The following is a 19,878-nucleotide window of genomic DNA, read 5'->3' as shown; positions in this document are numbered from 1 at the left end:
AAACCAGAAACCCCAGCCAGTGATCTGAGTAATTGACCAAAAATTTTGTTCACAGAAGACATGTACAAGCTGCTGTTTTAGCAATGCTAAGATGGTTTCATTCATGGGCCGGCACTGAGAAAACTTGAGTAAATGAATGTGAAACATAGCCCTAATAAAATCAGAGAGCTGACAGACATGGTTGAACAGAAAAATTTGCTGTATTTCCACTCCGGGGAGGTGGGCACTGTAGTGAATTAGATGCTGACTAAAACTCAAAATGCCTCAGCAGTCCACGCTGCTAACCATGTGTCGACCCCAGAGTGATGCATAAAAAGAAGCAGAAGCCTCAAGTGATATACCTTCCACAATATATTACCCAAGTAATGTTTGTGCTGTGTTTACAACAAATGCCACATTGCACTCGGTAGCATGTTATTTCTTCCGGTTGTTGGGGGAGTCTTGTGTTTACTAATACCTTTTTCCTCTTTGTTGGTTTCTCCTTTATTCTTTTGCTGGCTCGCTCAGAGGACACATGCATCATGACAGTGCTTCAAAATGAAATCATTAACTAAATTGCTTTCTTAAAAAGCCACAAGTGTGCAGCAGGATTTGTGTGTGTGTTTGGCTGTGGGCCATGGGCCTCTGGTTCCCAGGCAGCCTCTGCCCCGGCTCTGTTGTGGTTCCCTGCCACCACACTCATTATGCTCAGCACAGCACGGCACAGGGCTGCGGCTCGCCTCGCCTTACTCACTGGGCTAGTAGGAAATAATCTAGTAATCTCAAACTACTCCTCCATTTCAACTGAGGCCCCATTCACACAAAGAGACCCTTTGTCCTGAAACATTTATGACCACCCTTTGAATTTCAATCAGGGAATCAATCAAAAACACATTAAACAAATATGGTTTTATATTTAAAATTGAATTTTCTGAAGAGCTGACCTACAATGTTATACTACCATGGTATCAAACAACAATTCCTGCATTGCCTTTTAAAAATGCTAACCAAATAAAATATTGGGGACAATATCAGCGTCAAATTTCTATGAACATGAATTTTAAACTGAATAAAAAATAAATATATAATGTGAAATTACCACACAGATAAATGCACACAGACAAAAACAACTTTCTGGAAACTTTACCAATCTGCCTGAGATAGATTTCAATAAACAAAGCAAACATAATGGAAGGCAAATATGGAGTGAAGGCCAGACAAATATTTGATAAGAAGATAGGGACTGTAACTGGGCTGTATGACAGGGTAACTGAGGACCCCACATACACCCCCCCCCCCCCCCCACACACACACACACACACACACACACAAACACACCCTTGACTGTTTATCTGCTCTCTACTGAGCTGAAGGTAGCAGATGTGTCTTTCACATCTTGGTTACAGAGTGTGTAACCAATCTGCAAACAATAGTTGGACTTGACAAAGGTCGTTGCACTTGCAACCCACTCTTTACAGTAAAGGGCAGTCAAATCCCATTGGCCACTTAGGTAAACCATGCCCTTTAGTTTTTTTTTTATTTTACTGACCACAGAACAGGCATTTTCATTGAACACAAGCGCAGTCCATACATTGTGTATTTTCTGTCAGTGTGTAGACCCATTAGTCAGCCACTATAATGCTATTTGAGCTCCTATGTAAGCCCCTTAACAAAAGTTTAAGTCACCTTTTTGACCTCCTGTTAAGCCAACAGTTGGTGTAAACATGTTCAATCCTATTAACGTAATAATATACATGGGACTGTGTAAAGTGCCACGGTGCCATGTGTTAAAATCCCGCTCTGAGTCTTAATTACAACAGTCAGCCATGACAGTGAAAAAGATCCAGCACCAGCCATGCTCTTAATACTGTCCACTGTGAGCACAGGATGTGGCACAACAAAAGATTTTCAAACCAGATTAGTGCCTTTTGTTTTAATATTGTTTAAAGCTGATTTATAGATTAAGTTCAATGGCTATAAACACATTTGAAAATGGAAAATTACAAAAATGTAATTCTTATGAAATAACCAAATATTGTGAGGAAAACGTATGCCTACATTAACAATGTGGAGAAGATGTTCGCTCTTGACTCCAGGCTTACCGATAAGTGTCAGGTGTGTGTAGCCAAGGTGAACGGATCTCATCATTATAAAGAAAAGGCCTGCGTTCTTACAAAAAAACTTCTTCAGATGCAAAAAGGTCAGGGGAAAAGCGAAATAAAGAGCACCGTTTGGTCTTAGGACCATCGTCAGCAGAACTTACAGCACATGCAAATTCTACGGACTTAAATAGACTACCAGGTCAACAACAATGGCCAATCAGAAGAGAGGTGTTAAGAGGCAGAAGGTGTTTTGCATGAATTAATCAACTAGTTGGGTATGGTCAAAAAGGCCCCAATAATACCTCAATGAATGCTCTCATGCACACATGTATGCAACTATGCATCAACATATGTAAACTCATAATCTGTATGCTGTTCATATATATATATATATATATATATATATATATATATATATATGTGTGCAAAATATGTGGCATGATATACCAAGAATATTGTAAAATACTGATAAGAAAAGAAATGCAGACAGAGTGAAAACTCAAAGATTGAGGACAAACATTTAGCAAATACCAAAACATATGCACAATAGTGAAAGCACAAAGAAGAGCTTTAGTATCTCTTCTGCTAGGTAAAATGCTGTCCATTACTTAAATCTCCCATTTTTCCTTTTTTCTACAAATTTATGTTTTTCGTGTTTTGATATTTGCATTGTTTCTTGGTTTGAAGCATAGTCTTGTGTGTTTTTTGCCCTTTGTGGGCACATCCGCCAGTCTGCACCTTGAGATCACTTCCACTGTATAAACAATGTGTCACCATATTCCACAAATCAAACATACAAATAGCAACCTCTCTTCATCAATTAAATAGGTCGCAATCAAATTAATCTACATTTTATTTGCTTATTTTATGTCTGTCTGAGATTGTGTTGTGCAGAGTTTGTGCAGTCTATAAACCCTTCTCTCTGGTGTCAGCAGGGTAGCCATCCAGCATCAGCCTGGCATATCAGCTATAAATGGCAGCTACATCACTACAGCTCAGGCTAAAAATAAAGGTCCCGGTTTCTTCCGTTTCCCTGTATTCTCAATTGTGTGCGAAACCTTAGCTGAGAAACCTTGTAAGAATAGCTTTATGTGGAAAATTTTTTATTGGTTTTGGACCTGTTGAAGAGCAAGTAACAAATCCCCAGTATTTTGACAGAAAAATGCAAAACATTATAGACCCTTTCCTCTTTGCTTGTGAGCCAGGTTTTTAGAAAGTTCTCTAAAAGCTATCAAAAGTTTCAAAATTTCCCACCACCTTCTAATGTGGGTGTGCCTGTTAAGTGCTTCACTCCCCTCTCTTGAAAAGCTCTTAGGGATTGCATCATGGGACGGGGTGTAAAACGATGGTAGCAACATACTGTAACATGAGGGAAATACCTCATGTTGGTTGATTCATAAACACCTTGTGCACTGGCTGGCTGGCCTCTCAGACTGGTCTATGATGTGCTGGTTGTAATGGTAGAGCTGACTGTGCTTAGTGCCAAGTCCCTACACTGGCCTGAATGCAGTTTAGCTACACACACACAGAGACAGACACAGACACATACAGACACACACACACACACACACACACACACACACACACACACACACACACACACACACAGTCATGCAGATTATAGCGTGGCTCTGTTTTAATTGAGTCTCAGTCTTTGTGGTGTCTGTTATCTCTGACTAATAGCATACATTGGCCCTCTCTCATTATCAGAGTGGGTCTTTATCAGAGACCCTTGTTTGATACAGTTAGAGTTGATGCATTATGAACCGCACACCAAGAGTCAGCAGTGATCTGCATATTCAATAACTTCCGTAATTATATGCGCAATTCATCAGATGAGATGTGATTGCAGGGGAAGTGGAATAGAGTGGAATAGAGAAGAGCGGAGAGGTCTGATTCCTGGAGGACTTAAGTCTAATCACAAAACTAACATGATAATTGAAATCTAAATTGAAAGACTTAGCTCTCAGGGAGAGTATGTCAGACGTGGAGTGTATAGGCGTTGTGTGTGAGACTGAAAGAGTGGCAGGAAAAATATTATTTAGACTGTGCATGTAGTACACAAGCCACCAACAACACACACATTCTCTCCAAAAAATGTCTCTGTAATCCAGTTATGAGGTTAAACTTGCTGGAAGTGAGAGAGCTTTAAACAGCCTGCTGGGAGGCTGTGTGGAACATTTACAAAAATCATGAAATTTAAACAAAAGTCACTTTATGCTCATATCCATTTATCCTCATATACCTTACCCCATAGTTTACATTTATTGATCACTGGTTGTTTCAGTTGTGTTGTCATTACTGTAAAAGGATGTAGCGTAAACTCTTACTTGCAGTTACTTTTGATTAGCAATTTGATTAGTAACTGTCCTAGCTTATTTTGCAAACAATATGACCTCATTGACTGGAAACAAGTATTTTTTTCCTTCTTATTTTAGTGTCACCCTTTACTAACAAGTAAGGGCAAGTATGAAAAATCCAGGGAAATATATCTATCTTGTTTTCCTCAACACACTCGTAGCCTGGTCCGGGAGAGAGTGCGTCAGAGGGCAGTTCAATAATGGCTCAATATTCCACACTGTCACCATCATCCCTCTTTGCTTGAGTAGGCCGTGCTACATGGCCTTTGAATTCCTGTTTTCAAGAAGTGACTTACTGTAAGTAATTGCTTAACAACAATTGTGTAAAAAGGGACAAGTTCTGCACTGCATTGAATGGTCCTCAGCTTCCACAAGAGTCTCTGATCACTTTAGCTGTTCATTTATCCTTTTACCCTGCAATACTTTGCTACATCACAGCAAATGCATATACAGTAAAGCAAAAAAAAAAAAAGGCCAAGTACAGTAGCCTGCCTTTGGTTTTGGTCTTATTTTCCCAAACACCTTCTGTGGAGTTATACATAATCGTATACATTTTTTTCAGATGCATCAGAGAAAGTATTGTGACGGGGTGTTGCATTGAGGTAAAGCTGTCCTCCATTTCATATAAAAGGCTGTGCTGTCTTCACACTCATGTTTTACTCATTGTGAATGCAACCCAAAAGAAGGACTGCAGGAAAGCGAAGTGTGCAGAAAAGTCCTCTGTCCTATTCTTGTTTCCTCCCCCTTTCTTTGCCATCCCGACCGACCGACCACAGGATTCATATTCATCCCTCAATAACGTTTAATTAGTAATGCCAAATTCATTAACCTGTACTGCTGTTATGCTGGCCTCAGCCATAAATTAGCTTAATGCGAGCAGACATATTGCAGCAGTAATAAGGGACATAAAACTCAAAGAGAAACACGTACTGTTCCTCCATAGTCATGGATCATTATAACTCAGCAGTGTTAGAGTGGGAGCATTCCTTTTCAGAGTAGCAGCTCTTAAGCAGCCCTTAACTATAAGCCCATCAAACACTTTTATTTAGAAATGCTTATGAAGTGTTTGAATGCTGGTTGAAATAAAGAGATTAAAGAAATGCATTAACAGTATTTTCGTCACCTTCTCACCACAAGATTTTCAATGCTTTAACTAAAATACGTATAGTATTATTGAGTGTTGAGTGATAGTCAAAAAGAAGCTAAAAAATAAATGCTGTTATGCAATGGTTAGTGCAAGTCATGAGTGCATTGGTTATACAATATATTAAGGTGTTTTTAAGATTCATGGAAGAGTTCATTTTCCAACCGAGCTGTGGTGCCAGAAGTCAATGCAGAATTGGTTGTATCAGTAAAAAGAGATGCAAGAGACAATTCTAACAGCTTCTGACAGCTCTGTCTAATTGGCCCAACTCTTTGGCATCTTGTTTGTGTTTATTTAATCAGCTGAGGGAAAGTGTACATTTTAGCTGTAGGGCAGCCTACCCAGTTTATCACAAGGAGACATTTTACTAGCAGCCTTTTCTGTCAATCTTGTTTTCTTTTAAAATCTTTAAAAATGAACAAACTTGAGGTTTTGTTTCTCAGGCAGACAAACGGATTCAAGAAACAACCCGCTATTGTAAAAACCTGGAACAACCTTCACTGTCCTAGGATTACACGTTGACCTCTCTGCTCCTCTATCCCCCAGTGATCTCGCCTAACATCTCGCACCAAAGAGCCTATTAGGCCTGGATCCCACTTTGTTGTTTAAAAGGGTCTTGTCCTTTCAGAACACTCACTTCCTCGCTTTCTGTTTTTTCAAGCATAGGTGGTGAAGGAACACAAGTTCATTGTTCCCTCGCAGATGGAAGTTTGAGTTACCAGGGTAACAGCTCTAATCCTCCTTTTTGTTACCATTTTTTTTTCTTCATATTAACAGCCTATGGAGTGCTACCTTTTAAGTCACAGGCAAGAGTGCTCGCTCACTTTTAATTAGCTATGATTCTGTTTGCCAGGAGACAGCATGATGAGCTAATCGAAATTTACGAAATAATGACGTACTGCAAGCAGCTACTTCTTTCTCCTCAGGACTGCTCCAAGAATAACAATAATGAGGCCATTATCGAGGATTGCACTTTAAAACGCTGCTCTGCCACCAAAACAGAGGACGTAATTGTTCTGGTGTTTTCCATACAATCAACAACCCATTGTTGATGACTTGAGAACTAAGGGAGCAAAGAATAGGTGCCATAATGATTGGTCTGTGCTGTCATGAAGATCCTGTACAAAGTGTCCACTGAGGAAGGACCTCGATAGACTACTGATTTGCTTGTAAGGGCTCTGGATGAAGACAACTGTCTGGCATTAAAAAAAAAAAAAAAAAGAAGAAGTCTTTTCTGCTTTTTGTCTGTCTTGCCGCTCAAATAGCCCCCAAGCCGCATTAGAGAAGAACCATTCATATGGTGAAAGGCTGGGAATCACACAGACTCATGTGTAGGGGCCACATTTGCTGGCGAGAATAGCCATTTATATAACCTCCTGCCATTTCAGAAAACATATAACTGTTTTCTAGAAGAAGATAATGAAAGGTGTGTTTGTTATCTACAAGAAGACTACAAGGTGTCAGCAAGAATGATGTATTAACATTTGACCAGTGGTTCAATACATATATTTAAAAAGTCAATTTAGTTCACTAGTCATGTATGTCAACTGAGCTTTATTCAACATGTCAAGATGACTCAATTAGATAATTGCATATCTATGCTCCAAAACTCATTGCATTATGAATGCAGCCCAGCCATTTAGAAATTAAAATATCCCAAAGAGAAGATTATGATAAATAGAGGCTGAAAATGAAATATTTTGTCAAAAAAGGTCCACATCTAAACTTACTGGATGAGAGCTCAGCGGGTTTGTAGAAACGATGCCGCAAGTATTAGCTGTGCTCCATTGTAAAGGAGTGAGAGAGACAGAGCTTGAGGGCAGGAGGAATGCTAAGTGGGCCCCTTAGCCTAGTCAACCTTCAGTGGGTTTCATTTATCTTCATCTTGTTAGACTAAATTAATTAACAATCTCAATGTTACACACTTTCTCCTTTCATTACATCAAATAATGGCAGAAATGTAGGGGGAGGTCCTGCCCACTGGGAGTAGAGACTGAAGATATATCTCTCTCTCTCTCTCTCTCTCTCTCTCTCTCTCTCTCTCTCTCTCTCAGTCTCTGACTACACAAACAAAAACCTGTTAAACGTCTTCCATAAACATATAAAAAATGTATCTAAAATGAAAACACATCTTTTCAACAAAGAGAAAAACTGAGGCGTACAATAACACGAGCCCAAATAGTTGTCTATTAAAGACGTGCACATTGTATACTGTAGTTAAGAGAACTTCTGTGTTAGTTTTAGAAATATTGGGAATTTTAAAAAGACCGTCCTTATTATGAGACAGTACAAAGGCTTTGACTTGTACGTAAAATGTGGAGTTTAGACTTTTCCCCATCACATCTGAAGAGTTTGATGTATTTTTCACGATGGCCATGTATCAACACTTTTACAGCTATTAGAACTCACTGTGTGTATGACTCAAAATAAAACTCGTGTCTCATTACAATACAAAAAAACAAATGAAAGGCCCATCCGGTATGCTACTGAGCTATGACATACAGTATAAAAAGTCGATAACATCTGCACATTGGAGCAGAAATGTATGAGCATGTTCAGAAAGCCTACCTTTGACCTAATTCAGTTGCTTGGGAAAAGATACTGGGATTCTTCACTAGAGGAATGTCTTAACTGCCACATCCATCCACCTTTGTTTCTATCCTTTTCTCCCCTTTCACCCCCACCCCACAGCCCACTCCAGGACACAAGTCTTATCCAAGAAAAAGGGCTAACTCTGAAGCAAAGCCTGCCTTTAATCTTGGCCTGATTGTTGAGGCCTCCAATCTCCAGCCAGTGTGCATGCTATCTTTCTACTGGCGCTTCTCCTTTAATTAAAACAGACATTGAGAGAAGGATGTGGATTAGCAGAACAATAATGTGTTTACTTAGAATAATCACAGTGTTTCCTCACAGCTATGAGAACAAAAGGAAATTGATGAGAAACAGCCAAGGTCAAAGGTCATGTTTCTTTTTTTCTTTTGTAGATTAGATTGGATGCAGTAATATTCCAGGTGAACTTGAGCTATGCTTCTGTCAGACCTCGTCCAGTGCAACATACAGTATTCAGTACATATTTAGTGCAGTTAGTTATCCACCAAACTGGTTTCAACAGGTACTGAGAGTTAAACGCTGCCCTCCACTTTGTACCATTACAAAGAAAGCGGAAATGAACATAGGCAGTGTGCAAAATGTAACATGATGTATGCCTGAATAACTTCTGTCAAACCACAGTAGATATACAACACCAGATAAATCGGTGCCAAACCATGAACGATAAAACAGATACTTTACATTTCTGCATTACACATTTTATGTATTTACTGCATCAAATATTTCACGTATTTATAAATGTATATTAAATATATGGCTTTTTCAATTTCTTGAATATAGAAAATAAAAATAAACGGTTTCAGTTAACAGTCATAGATGCATATGAAAAAGCCTGTGAGTAAAATGTATACAGTATTATTCTGCAAGATTAACTGTGCCATTGGTCACAATTTATATTCTGTCAGAACTCAGAGCACAACTTGCTTTTTCTGAAGCTTATAAATGTGGATGATCTCAATCTTACTTTAATGATTATGGTTTCACATTATTTAATTCTAAAGTAAAACATACAGTAAATGTAAATGTATGAGAGATTTTCCTATTTTATTTCTTTGACTAGCGAGAGTAATGGTATCAAATTGTCCTTTCTTTTTAAAATGCCCCCAACAGTTCTGAGAGAAAAAAGCTGTTAATTTAATCAAATGAGTGACCTTTTGAAAAAGAAATCAAAGAGGATTCATTAGCTTTAGTAAAGTTTGGCTGACAGCAGCTTTGAAAGGCAGATGCTGCTGCTGTGGCTTCTAATGAGCCAACCCTAATTAGGGAGCAACACTGGAGCCTAGAGAAGGTGGTTGACTAGGAAAGGAGCCAATGGTAAATACACTCTTATTTACTTCCTCTGTGTGTAATGACAGCACAAATTTTTAATTAGAATCACAGGAAGGGTAAAGACAAAAAATGTAAATCTTTATGGTAGGTTGAATACAAACACACTACACAACAGGAACAACAGTACATCACAAGACAGATATACCAGCGACTGCCTCACCCCAGCATCCCTGATTAGGGTGGTTAGTAAGTGAGGGCAGATGGGGAGAGGGGTCAGACAAAAGCATGCAGTGTAAAGACACAGAAAGCCTGATCTGCAGGTCCTTTAAGCCGTGAAAGGGAAAGGAAGGAGAGAAAAAAAAAGGGGGGGGGGGACAGCTCCTACATGTGTCCCTTAAGTTGTTGATGTGTGCTTTCAGTCTGACTGGAGGCTATCAGGGTGAGCATGCCAGTCAGCCACACACTACATGAACACAATCGTAACACACAGCTCGGGTTTGTTTGACAATGTTCAAATACACAGACACATGCACACAGAAAAACATGAGCACGCACACACAGTAGAAAGTCTAAAGCTAACAATGTGTCAGAAAAGCATAACCCCTGTTAGCCCACTACCACCCTGCCCGACCTGTGATCCTAAATGGCAACAACGGAAATTAAACTAACCTCAGTAAAAAGCTGCTACGAAGAAAGCCCTCCATGTCAGCGTGTGGGGTTCTGGCAGGAAAAATCACAGAGAACCATTTTCACTATTAAAGGAGTGATAATCAAGAAGAAGGAGAAAAGAGAGAAAGGGGGAGAAAGAAAGAAAGAAAGAAAGAAAGAAAGAGAAAAAGAAAGAAAAACACAGAGCATACATCTTCCTCCTATAATAAGGCATGTCTTTAATTAAAGCAGAAATATGGCTACGAACCCATCCTCTCTTTTTATGAACTGACATCATTAATTATACCTCTTTGCATTGAGGGAGTGGATTTGCATACAGCATCGGTTTGCACTGAGAGCCTGATGATATGTTTGCATCAAATAAACTCTGCCTACTGATCTCTATACAGTCTTTTTCCACGGCTGTGTGCACATATATACATGTACATCCAGCATTGTAACCACAGATCCCAGAGCAGCCCCAGTCTGTTCAGAGTAGCTAATGGTGGTCCAGCTGCAGCTCATGTGTGGCGAGGGTGCTGTGGCTTCTGGGAGCCCGGCCACAAGGGACCTAAGCTGGGACTTACAGCGTCAATGAGGCAAAAGGATGTGGTCATGATGTCACCACTTGTAGGGGTCGTTCAGAAGCCTTACCCACAAAATACTGGAGACACATTGCTAAAAATTACTTACAACAGGTTTCCATTATGCTATGTTATTGGTCTGTATAATATACACTTTTATTGGGTTAAGATTGGGTGGAAATTGATTAGGACTTCCATGTGCTTTGTTTTAAGTGGTAAGCGATTCCAGAGAACTGATTTGTGAGTGGTTGAAATTCAAATGCCTCCTTAGATCTCACAACTATCCTTATAAAGATACTCAGCCACTGAAATATGGCAAGGATATCTTGCAAAAAATATTTGCAGCATTATAAGATGTAATTTCATCATTCCACCATCCTTTAATTCAATTTCATAACTTCGACTGACAGTCTTCAGATCAAAATTCCTCGTTAACACTAATGGAAAGAAAAATACTCCTATTCTGAACTTTTAACACTCTCTCATGCACACTATCATGAATAACACAAAACGCAACAGGAAATGACATCTCAGCTCTTAAACACTGTAAGTTTGAGTGACATGGGTGTAATTTGGCATTTTGTCCTCTTGCTCTCGTGGCGTATGAGACAAAGCCTCTGAGAGAATGGAAAGAATGAGCTCGGCCCAAGGACACTGTGCCTTTCAGTCTGGCCAGCACTTAGCAAGGCAGTGGATCCACAAGGCCCAGAGGACTCAGCCGAGACTTTTCTCACAATAAGGTGTCTGGGGAGGCGGGAGTGGCATAGCTACGGGCACTGCAGCTCTGCTCTTTTCTCCACTCAGCTGAGCCCAGCGCACATAATACCATCACCACGCCACAGCACACCAAGCCAGTGACAACGTGAGAAAACAACCGTCAAACAGTGCAGAGCAGATCAAGCGTGTCTCCTCACTTCTCTGAGTGCAAAAAGCCCACATACTCTAAAGCAGGCGCACACAAACTAAAACAATTACCAACCCAAAATGTGAATTCGCTCTGAGCTTACAGTATATGCAAACAAATTCTGGTACACATTCCAGAAATTAGGAAGATGAATAGAAACGGTTGAGTTTGATGCAGAAAGAAAAGAGTGCTTTGTTCATCCTGTCAATGGTTATGCAGTGGCAGGATGAACAGAGCACTCTTTTATTATGTGAGTGTATGTTTATTTATTTTAACGCCACCTGAATCCCTCAGCAGACCTGCTCAAACAGTTAAGTAGCAGCAGAGAAAATGAAATTAGGCTATGCTCAGTTTCTATCTTTATCTTTGGTCTTAGTCCATAACTCTTGTTCTTTCACTCTGTGTGCTTGTGTTTCCTCAGCTGTGCCTGCTGTCCACAGCAGTCCCATTGTGGTGAGAAACAACTGAACTTGGAAGCAAAGGTGCGGTTTGGAGAGCAAATGACCAAACTCAGGAAAAAGTGACCAAGCCACATTGTATTTGCTCTTCTCAGAAAACAAAAAAACAAGAATGTCTTTGAATTAAGGCTAGTCCACAATTCAAGGGCAGGCTTTTTTGGTTAAGGAGAAGCAGGGAGGATAGACATCACTAAGTTGGCCTGGATTAGTCTGATCAGCACAGCAGCCCTTTCGAAGAATGAGCCTCTGCCAAAAGCTGCCTCTGCCTAACCAAGTCTCCCACCATCTGCAACAAATGTGCTCTATTAAAGCAGTACCATATGGACAACAAGCTAGCTATTAACACGGCTTCAGCACATCCCCTTAACCTAGCCCAGATTTCAAACTTCCAGTCAAATTGACTGCTGATTTAATGCACCGCCAGCAGCCATGTGGGTCTTGGCACGAGACGGCACTCTCAGCCTTCAGTCATTAACAGGCTCACGTAGTAAGCGGCGCACAGCGAGACACAGAAGTTAGCTACACAGATCCTACCAGTAACTACATCCCAGGTTACTTGTTATATCCCTTAACTAAACCCATATGAGAAAATGTAGCAATATCCAAAGAGGAGGATACAGAGAGCAAGAGTCTGCACTGATCCAGGAACTCCAACTTTTCTTAAGACAAGTAAACCAGGGCTCAAAACACTCTATTGTACAGAGTGGAAACAAGCTTATGAAGCAGATCTACCCACAGAGTGGCATCCTAACTGGTGGCTTATGTCTCAGTTCTTCCACAGTGATGGAGAGTGAATTTGCTCCCTCTGCATGGATCCAAAATGGCAGTGATTAACCCTGCAGGGTGTGAGGGGGGGGGCTCTTTAATCCCTGTGGGCCGGGCGGCCATGTTGACGCCTCTCCCCTCTCTGAGTCATTGGGGGACCCACCCACCGTTGACAAAGCCATGCTCTCTTCTCCTCGACCATGACGCCACGGCTATGAGCCCTCTGCTCTACAACCCAGAGACAACACACACACACACACACACACACACCAAATCAGTTACAGTTCTATGGTTTTAACCCGACTCCAAAGTTCAGTAAATACATTTTGTTTGTTTATCTTTTCTCCTCCTGTCTCAGCTGCTTAGATACTGTGCATAATTAGAGTGGAAACATATTTCTTCTATTAGAAGCCTGAATGTATACAGAGCTGTGGACTTACAGAGACTAAGTCTTAGCAAAAGAATAACAGAATACAGTTATATTTTAGATTTGAATTTTAACCATGTTAATTATTAACCAATTTTGTTCTTCATGATAACAATATGTCTGCCTGTACAGACCATTATACCAGGCCTGTACAGACTTTTTTTTTCAATCAACAGAAAATTTGATTTCTTTACAGAGTGAAAATCAATAGCAAGCCTGGTTTGAAATGATATTATTATGATTATCAGAGTTCACATTGGATCTGCTATGGATTTTATTTATTTTAACTCTTGAACACGGAAAAAAAGATCATTGTTCCACAACGTCTCTGTCAGTAGTGTCCCTATGCAAATTAAAGTGATAAGCTAAAGACTGCCTGATGACAGTCTAATTAAATAAGTCTTTCAGTGCTCCAAGTAGAGCAATGGCATGTGTGAAAAGGTACTGTTGGTTCGTGAGGAGGGAGATCCAGAGAGGGTAAAAAAAGCTGTCCAAGCAATCCCAACATCCCAGCAGACATCTTTGCGCCAACTCAACACCCAGTCAAATGAAATATGGTGATACCTGGTCCAGCACGTGTCCACACACACTGACATATTTGGATTTACACCTACTGTACAGTGTCGTACACACACACACACACACTATGTTATCTTTACTAGTGTCCCATTGACCCCCTCCCCCAATCCCCTAACCTACACACACACACACACACACACACACACACACACCTCAGTTAGAGCTGCCAGATGAGTAGTGAATTAATTTGTGTGAGCCACTCCAACATTAGGAAGGTGTGTTGAAAGGTGTCTGCTCATGTTTCAAATTAAACGCGCTGCTGGTCAGCATTAGCACCTCGCCACCCGTCGGCAACTGACACTTAGGGGGTTGGGGGGATGGGAGGAAGGAGGGGAGCCCATCCGCCGTTCACACTGGAATAATTAGAACATGTCAGGAAGAATTAATTTCCTCATTTTTCAAAAGGATACACAGAAATTACCATGTTATTATATGACAGGGTCCCTGGGAGGATTGGATTAAATTTGATTTCTTGCGCAGCCCACACAACAAATTAAAGTCATAAATAAGATGGAAAGAAGCGGAGCACAGAGCATATGTTTATGGCAATGAGTGAAGCCAAGGGACCAGAAACAACTATCTTCATTTCATTTTATTTAAATCAGGACGACACCGTGTGTCTGAATGGCAGCAGTTGCTAATGGGTCGAGATTAGAGGCTTCTTGATATTAACACAGAGATCAAACAAATTCAACTAAAAAGCAATAGAACGTACAGTGTGTGTGCTACTAGATGAGGTTATTCTGCACAGAATGACTTGCTTGATCTAGGTCTTATCTTACCACAAATTAACTTATTTATTTTTCTTTGTCTACTGATTTCTTACTTATTTACATATTCAGCTTTTCCTTTAAATATTACATATGCCATAGAGTATAAGCCTGTTTGAGAGTTGTAGGTAGCAACATTTCATCCTGTCCAAGTCAGTCAAACCCCATTCATTTTGCAGTTACAGTCAACAGAAAATGAATGGCTGCATTTGCTTTGAGTGTCATACTGACAGACAAATGACACAAATGCCAAGTATAGAAACAATGGCATTTGGAAACTGACTATACAAATATTTACCTTTGTATCTATATTAAAAACAGATTATCCGTCATATTGCATGATTTCCCAGAGAGGATAAAAGCACCACAAATGAAAAAACAAAGCCTCTGAAAAGAGGAATAAAGGACAATGAAATTAGATATCTTATTTAAGATGAGATACATCACAATTTAAAGAGCATATTCAGCTGACCCAATCTAACAACACAGTACTGGACACCATCTCTCTTCTTGGTGCCCAGATTCGACTGTTACAATTTAATACCGGCTTGCCTGGGAAGAGTTTTTCAACTCTTTCAAAATGGGCCGTCATTAGACTCTAGCACTCCCCTGGGCACCACAAACTTTAAATAATTTGCGAATCAATTAACTGGCTACTCTCAACGCAACAGGGATTTCATACTCCAGGGTTGTGGTGCATTATCAGTTGGAGACGATTCATGGCGTTTTGGGAGAAAAGTTCATGGTTGAAATCATTAATTCATTTTACCGGACTTTTAGTTATGCATTACTTTCCACAGCTGGGGTAGCAAGAAGATTGATGGCATGTTCTTTGGTCCTGTTTTCTGCCGTATATAGCCACTAGGTGAAACTCTGTCCTACAGTACAGGGGAACATACCTCGAAAACCAGGACAGCAGCCAAGTCCATATTAGGTTTTTATTCTAGAATGAAATAAAGTCCATCAAACCTTCAAATAATGATAATAATAATAAACTCAGAGGCCAGCTCCTTTTCATGTGATTAAATATAGACCACACTTAATCACCAACTGTAAAAAAGAGCCCAGACAAGAACCCACCTAATTAATTTGCCAACACTAAAAGCATATTTTAGCATTTCAAAATGTGGTCATTTATGAGTAATACAAGCTATTAATTGCATGCAGAGTTTAGGAAGATGGATCAACTTTGGGGGGGCTGTTTACATTCTTGCCAGGTAATGATGTGCAAAAATTAGTTTTCCAAATTCGCACTGGGATCCTCTGAAGCAATCGACGCTGATGAAATTGAAATCTTTGTTAGATGGTCTTTGTCAAGCGGCCTGTGTTAAGCAACATATTGACCTTAATCACTGCAGGGTCAGTGGGCTGAAGAGGCCCATTTGATAAATAATGGATGACGAATAACCATTCAAAGGTTATTCATTTTCATTTTACGGTGAAGTGCTGTTTATTTCATTTTGACAAAATGTCTCCCCTGCCTCCTCCCCTTGAGTGGTGCCATCAATAGTGGGATGAGAGCCATGAGACCATGAGGCTATTGCTTATTAGATAAATGGCACATACTAACAAAGAGTGTATGGCCTCTTCAGATGAACATATCCTCAGGTGTTTCCAAATGAGATTGCAGGCATGTAATTAAACTTGTTCTATAAGTGCTGCAGACACAAACTAAATTACTTCCTGTCATGTTTTGAGATCAATTAAATCTGTAGGTCAAAGGATCTCGATTTCGGATTGTATGAAGTTCCAACTTAAAGGTGCCATAGGTAGGATTGCAAAGATCCAGGACTTCTCAGTCCCTCCCCCCTTTCCGCTAAAGCCCAAAACAGTCTCCTAAGCCCCTCCCCCAAAAAAGAGATAATGAATGCGTGTGCATGAGCAGTGATTGACACGCAGTTAAACACCCCCCCTGGCCCTGATTGGTGCATCTGAACAGGGAGCGGTGGGTTTTTGCAAATCACACTACAAATTACCTGCTTCATGTAGTTCTACTCGAACATAGGGTCAGTTTCAGCAAATATGACAGAAAGTTTTATAAGGCTTACCTACTGCACCTTTAATGTTGCTGAAAAGCAGGATGGCAGTGAATGCTAGCCCATTACGGCTTCATGTGTATTTTCTTTTATAACAAATACTGACTGGTGCCTAATAACATTACAGTGATTTAATAACATAACCACCAACACTTGTAATATTGAGTATTATCAAAACTTCAGGGGGCAATGTACTGTATTAGCTACCTGAGTAGGAGCAGTTTTAGCTAGACTAGCAGGGGGCAGTATACATAACACATGTATTTATTTTAATTTTTATTAGGATCCCATTAGCTGATGCAGAACATCAGCTACTCTTCCTGGGGTAGATTATTCATATCCCGTTAAGTATTCACAATTTTTGTTATTTATTTTCAAACAAGCATATAGCTCATCTAGTAGAGGCTTGAGACGGAGATGTTTTTCTATACTCTAACTAGTTTTGACAACAACATTGATGCAGCCAATACTTAAACATTGAAAACTATAGGCAATTTCTCACTGATTAGCAGCAAACCATGTTAACCCTCTTAGGCTTCTACCGTAGGTAGGTTCTGCTGATAACTCAACTGGGATCTTTACATGTACATCTTTTATTAAAATTGTCTGTTAGTGCTAGGGTATGTTACATTTTTATAAAACACGACATCTGGTGTCAGGTATCTCAAATTACTCAGAAAGTTTTAAAAGGAAAGCTGCAGCAGGTTGATAAAGTAAAGAGACGGTATATATGTATGTGTGTGAGCACACTAGTAGTTGATTATAGCTAATATTAGTAGTCAGAGATGTATTGTTCTTGACATTTTGTCAATGTTCTAAACAAAAACTGGCATATGCTCAATGTGGTACATTAACTGAGAAGTGTTTATTGCCATTATTGTCTGTTGTTATTAGACATCTGTCAACAACGTGTGCAGTAATGTCTTTTATTGATGTGTACACAGTGCTTTTAATAACTTTGATTAATTAGATGCTCTATTTATGTTCATCTGACTGACTGTCATAGTACGACCACTTTACGAGTTCAAGCCATTCACAACAAACTCAACAAAACTGTGCAGCAGAGACAGCTCGCTGGTAGACAGGTGCATGTTCATCTGAGCAGAAGACTGTGTGTGGTGTGAAATGGCATGATTAAACAATGGTAAATGGCCATGAACTTTGAATTCAGAGAGACATTTCCCAGCTATTGAAGAGTTATTGAAGAGCTCCTCAACCACATTAATTTGACTCCCATGATATCTCCAACTGACATTTGAAAGAAAAGAATTATATCAATGAAGTTCCTCACCTTTATTTGCTTAATATCTAAGATAGATTTTTATTAGAAAACCTGCAGCAGCTGAGCAAAGATTGTTTAAGTAATATTTTTATAGATGCAGAGAGGACTGTAGTATTCTCTTTTCTGCTCTCTTTTTTTTTAAAGCAAAATGGTGCATTTCATAGCAACTGTTTTACTGTATTGTCTTTTAAAAAATTCCACTTTTAAAGTGACATATATTGGTTGACCAGAGTTATACAAAGGTTGCCCGGGTTAAACGCAGGTCTGAAACTGCTATGGTGGAAAAAGATGAGTATGCTTTCCTGTAGAACCTACACGATTACTATGCAGTTGATATATAATATTATGGGATTATTTAGTATTTTAAAGGTTGTTGCATTCATTTGTCATAATGAGACCAAATAAAGTAAAATTTTATTGAATTTTGTTGACAAAGTTAAAATCCCTGCTTATGTGCAGTTGTGTGATTATAGAAACACTGTTCAAAAATTAGTTTGGATATTTTAATGGAGTTCTCTTCACAGTGTCACAAAAGGTAGCATATTTGGTTAATGATACTTGAACTTCCAATATTATTTCCAAGTCTTATTCAAAGCTAATTACATTCAAGGTTTCACATTTTTTACCAGTGTCACCTGTAAATACATTCCAAAAGACTTTTCTCCAAAGGCTGATGTGTGTATGCTAGTGTGGGAAATGCTTTTTATGTTCTGTAAGGCTTTAAATAGCCATTTAGATACTAGAAAGCCTAAATTTGACCTTAACATTGCAACTCAAAGTGGATCATATCACACAGGGAGCAATAAAGTGTAAAAGAAGGAGAAAGAAAAAATGAATCCTGAGTAACCACAACACAATATTGAAGTAGAACAAAATGCAAGAAAAATAAGTTGGAGGATCTAATGTTTAAATAGTCTGTCAGTAACTGTGTCTCTATATAACTGTCTAATTGTGCATACAATTGTCCACCTCATTTGATGCAGGTGTTCAGTGTGGGTGAAAGACAGCGGGGTGTATGAGACATGTGGCAAGACAGAAACAGCCGAAAGGGCAAATTGATACTTACAAAAACTGAAAGACTCAATCCCCAGCTTCCAGCGATCACTGGTCGGTTGATTTTGAATTCATGTAAAAACCTGAAATGTAAGCAAAAAGAAGACAGAAAAGGGCTGTTTTTAAGTTTGTCCTTGTATGCAACATCATATCATTTTTTATAACTGTATAAATAGAGCTTGGGACCGGGAGGTCGCCGGTTCAATTTCCAGACCAGCAGGATAAAATCTGGGTGGGGAAAGTGAAAGAGCAGCGCTTGTCCCTCCCTCATTACCACCACTGAGGTGCCCTTGAGCAAGGCCCTTAACCCCAACCGCTCCAGTGGAGCTGCTCAGTGGCCAGCAGATCAGACTGTGGTTGTACTGGGCAGCTTCCAGGTATGAATGTGTAACTGTGTGAATGTGACAAGTCGTCGTTGCAAATGAGAAGTTGTTCTCAATCAACTTATAAATAAAGGTTAAATATAAAAAAATAAAAAAATAAAATATATATATATACATAAATATCTTGCATTTGATTAAAATTCCACCAACAAGGGAACATATAAATGTTTTTTAATGAGTTTAAATATATTTTATTTGATTAAAAGAACACCAGTGAATTTGGAACATGGTTAAAATCAACAAGGGCGTTAGATAACTGTATTTACCGATATCAACAAATAGAGAGAGAACAAGAGGAAGAGAATTGAGGCCATAGTGACTGTTGGCTGAGGGTCAGAGTCTCCACAGCTGTGCTAATGTAAAACAGCTTTGTTAGTGTCTGACCTCCAGTACTCAGCTGTCACCAATGGGAATCTGTCCTAGACAATGTTTAAAATCTATTTCTCTGCTACCTCATTAATCTGTCTTCCAGTTGGTGGATTCAGCTAATAAACAGCTTTCATATAAAAAGGTTGTTTTATTTAA

General features: G+C 39.5%; 1 protein-coding gene across 9 annotated transcripts in view; it reads right to left on the bottom strand.

Annotated features, from left to right (window-relative positions):
• Positions 1-19,878, bottom strand: part of sox6 (SRY-box transcription factor 6) — a 135,135-nt gene that overhangs the window by 94,771 nt on the left and 20,486 nt on the right. For 5 of the 9 annotated variants that reach the window (XM_078247870.1, XM_078247842.1, XM_078247834.1 and 2 more), the window contains 2 exons: positions 18,984-19,053; positions 10,134-10,184 (listed from right to left, as the gene is read on the bottom strand). In XM_078247870.1, coding sequence (XP_078103996.1) covers positions 10,134-10,168 — 35 coding nt within the window. In that variant the 5' untranslated portion in view covers positions 10,169-10,184; positions 18,984-19,053. The remainder of the gene's footprint in view (positions 1-10,133; positions 10,185-18,983; positions 19,054-19,878) is intronic. The other 4 variants (XM_078247894.1, XM_078247886.1, XM_078247879.1 and 1 more) reach the window with 1 other exon arrangement.

This window comes from Sander vitreus, chromosome 1 (assembly GCF_031162955.1).
Source record: "Sander vitreus isolate 19-12246 chromosome 1, sanVit1, whole genome shotgun sequence".
Taxonomy (NCBI): Eukaryota; Metazoa; Chordata; class Actinopteri; order Perciformes; family Percidae; genus Sander; species Sander vitreus.
Note: the sequence above shows the minus strand (reverse complement) of the source record. Positions and strands in the feature narration are given on the sequence as shown.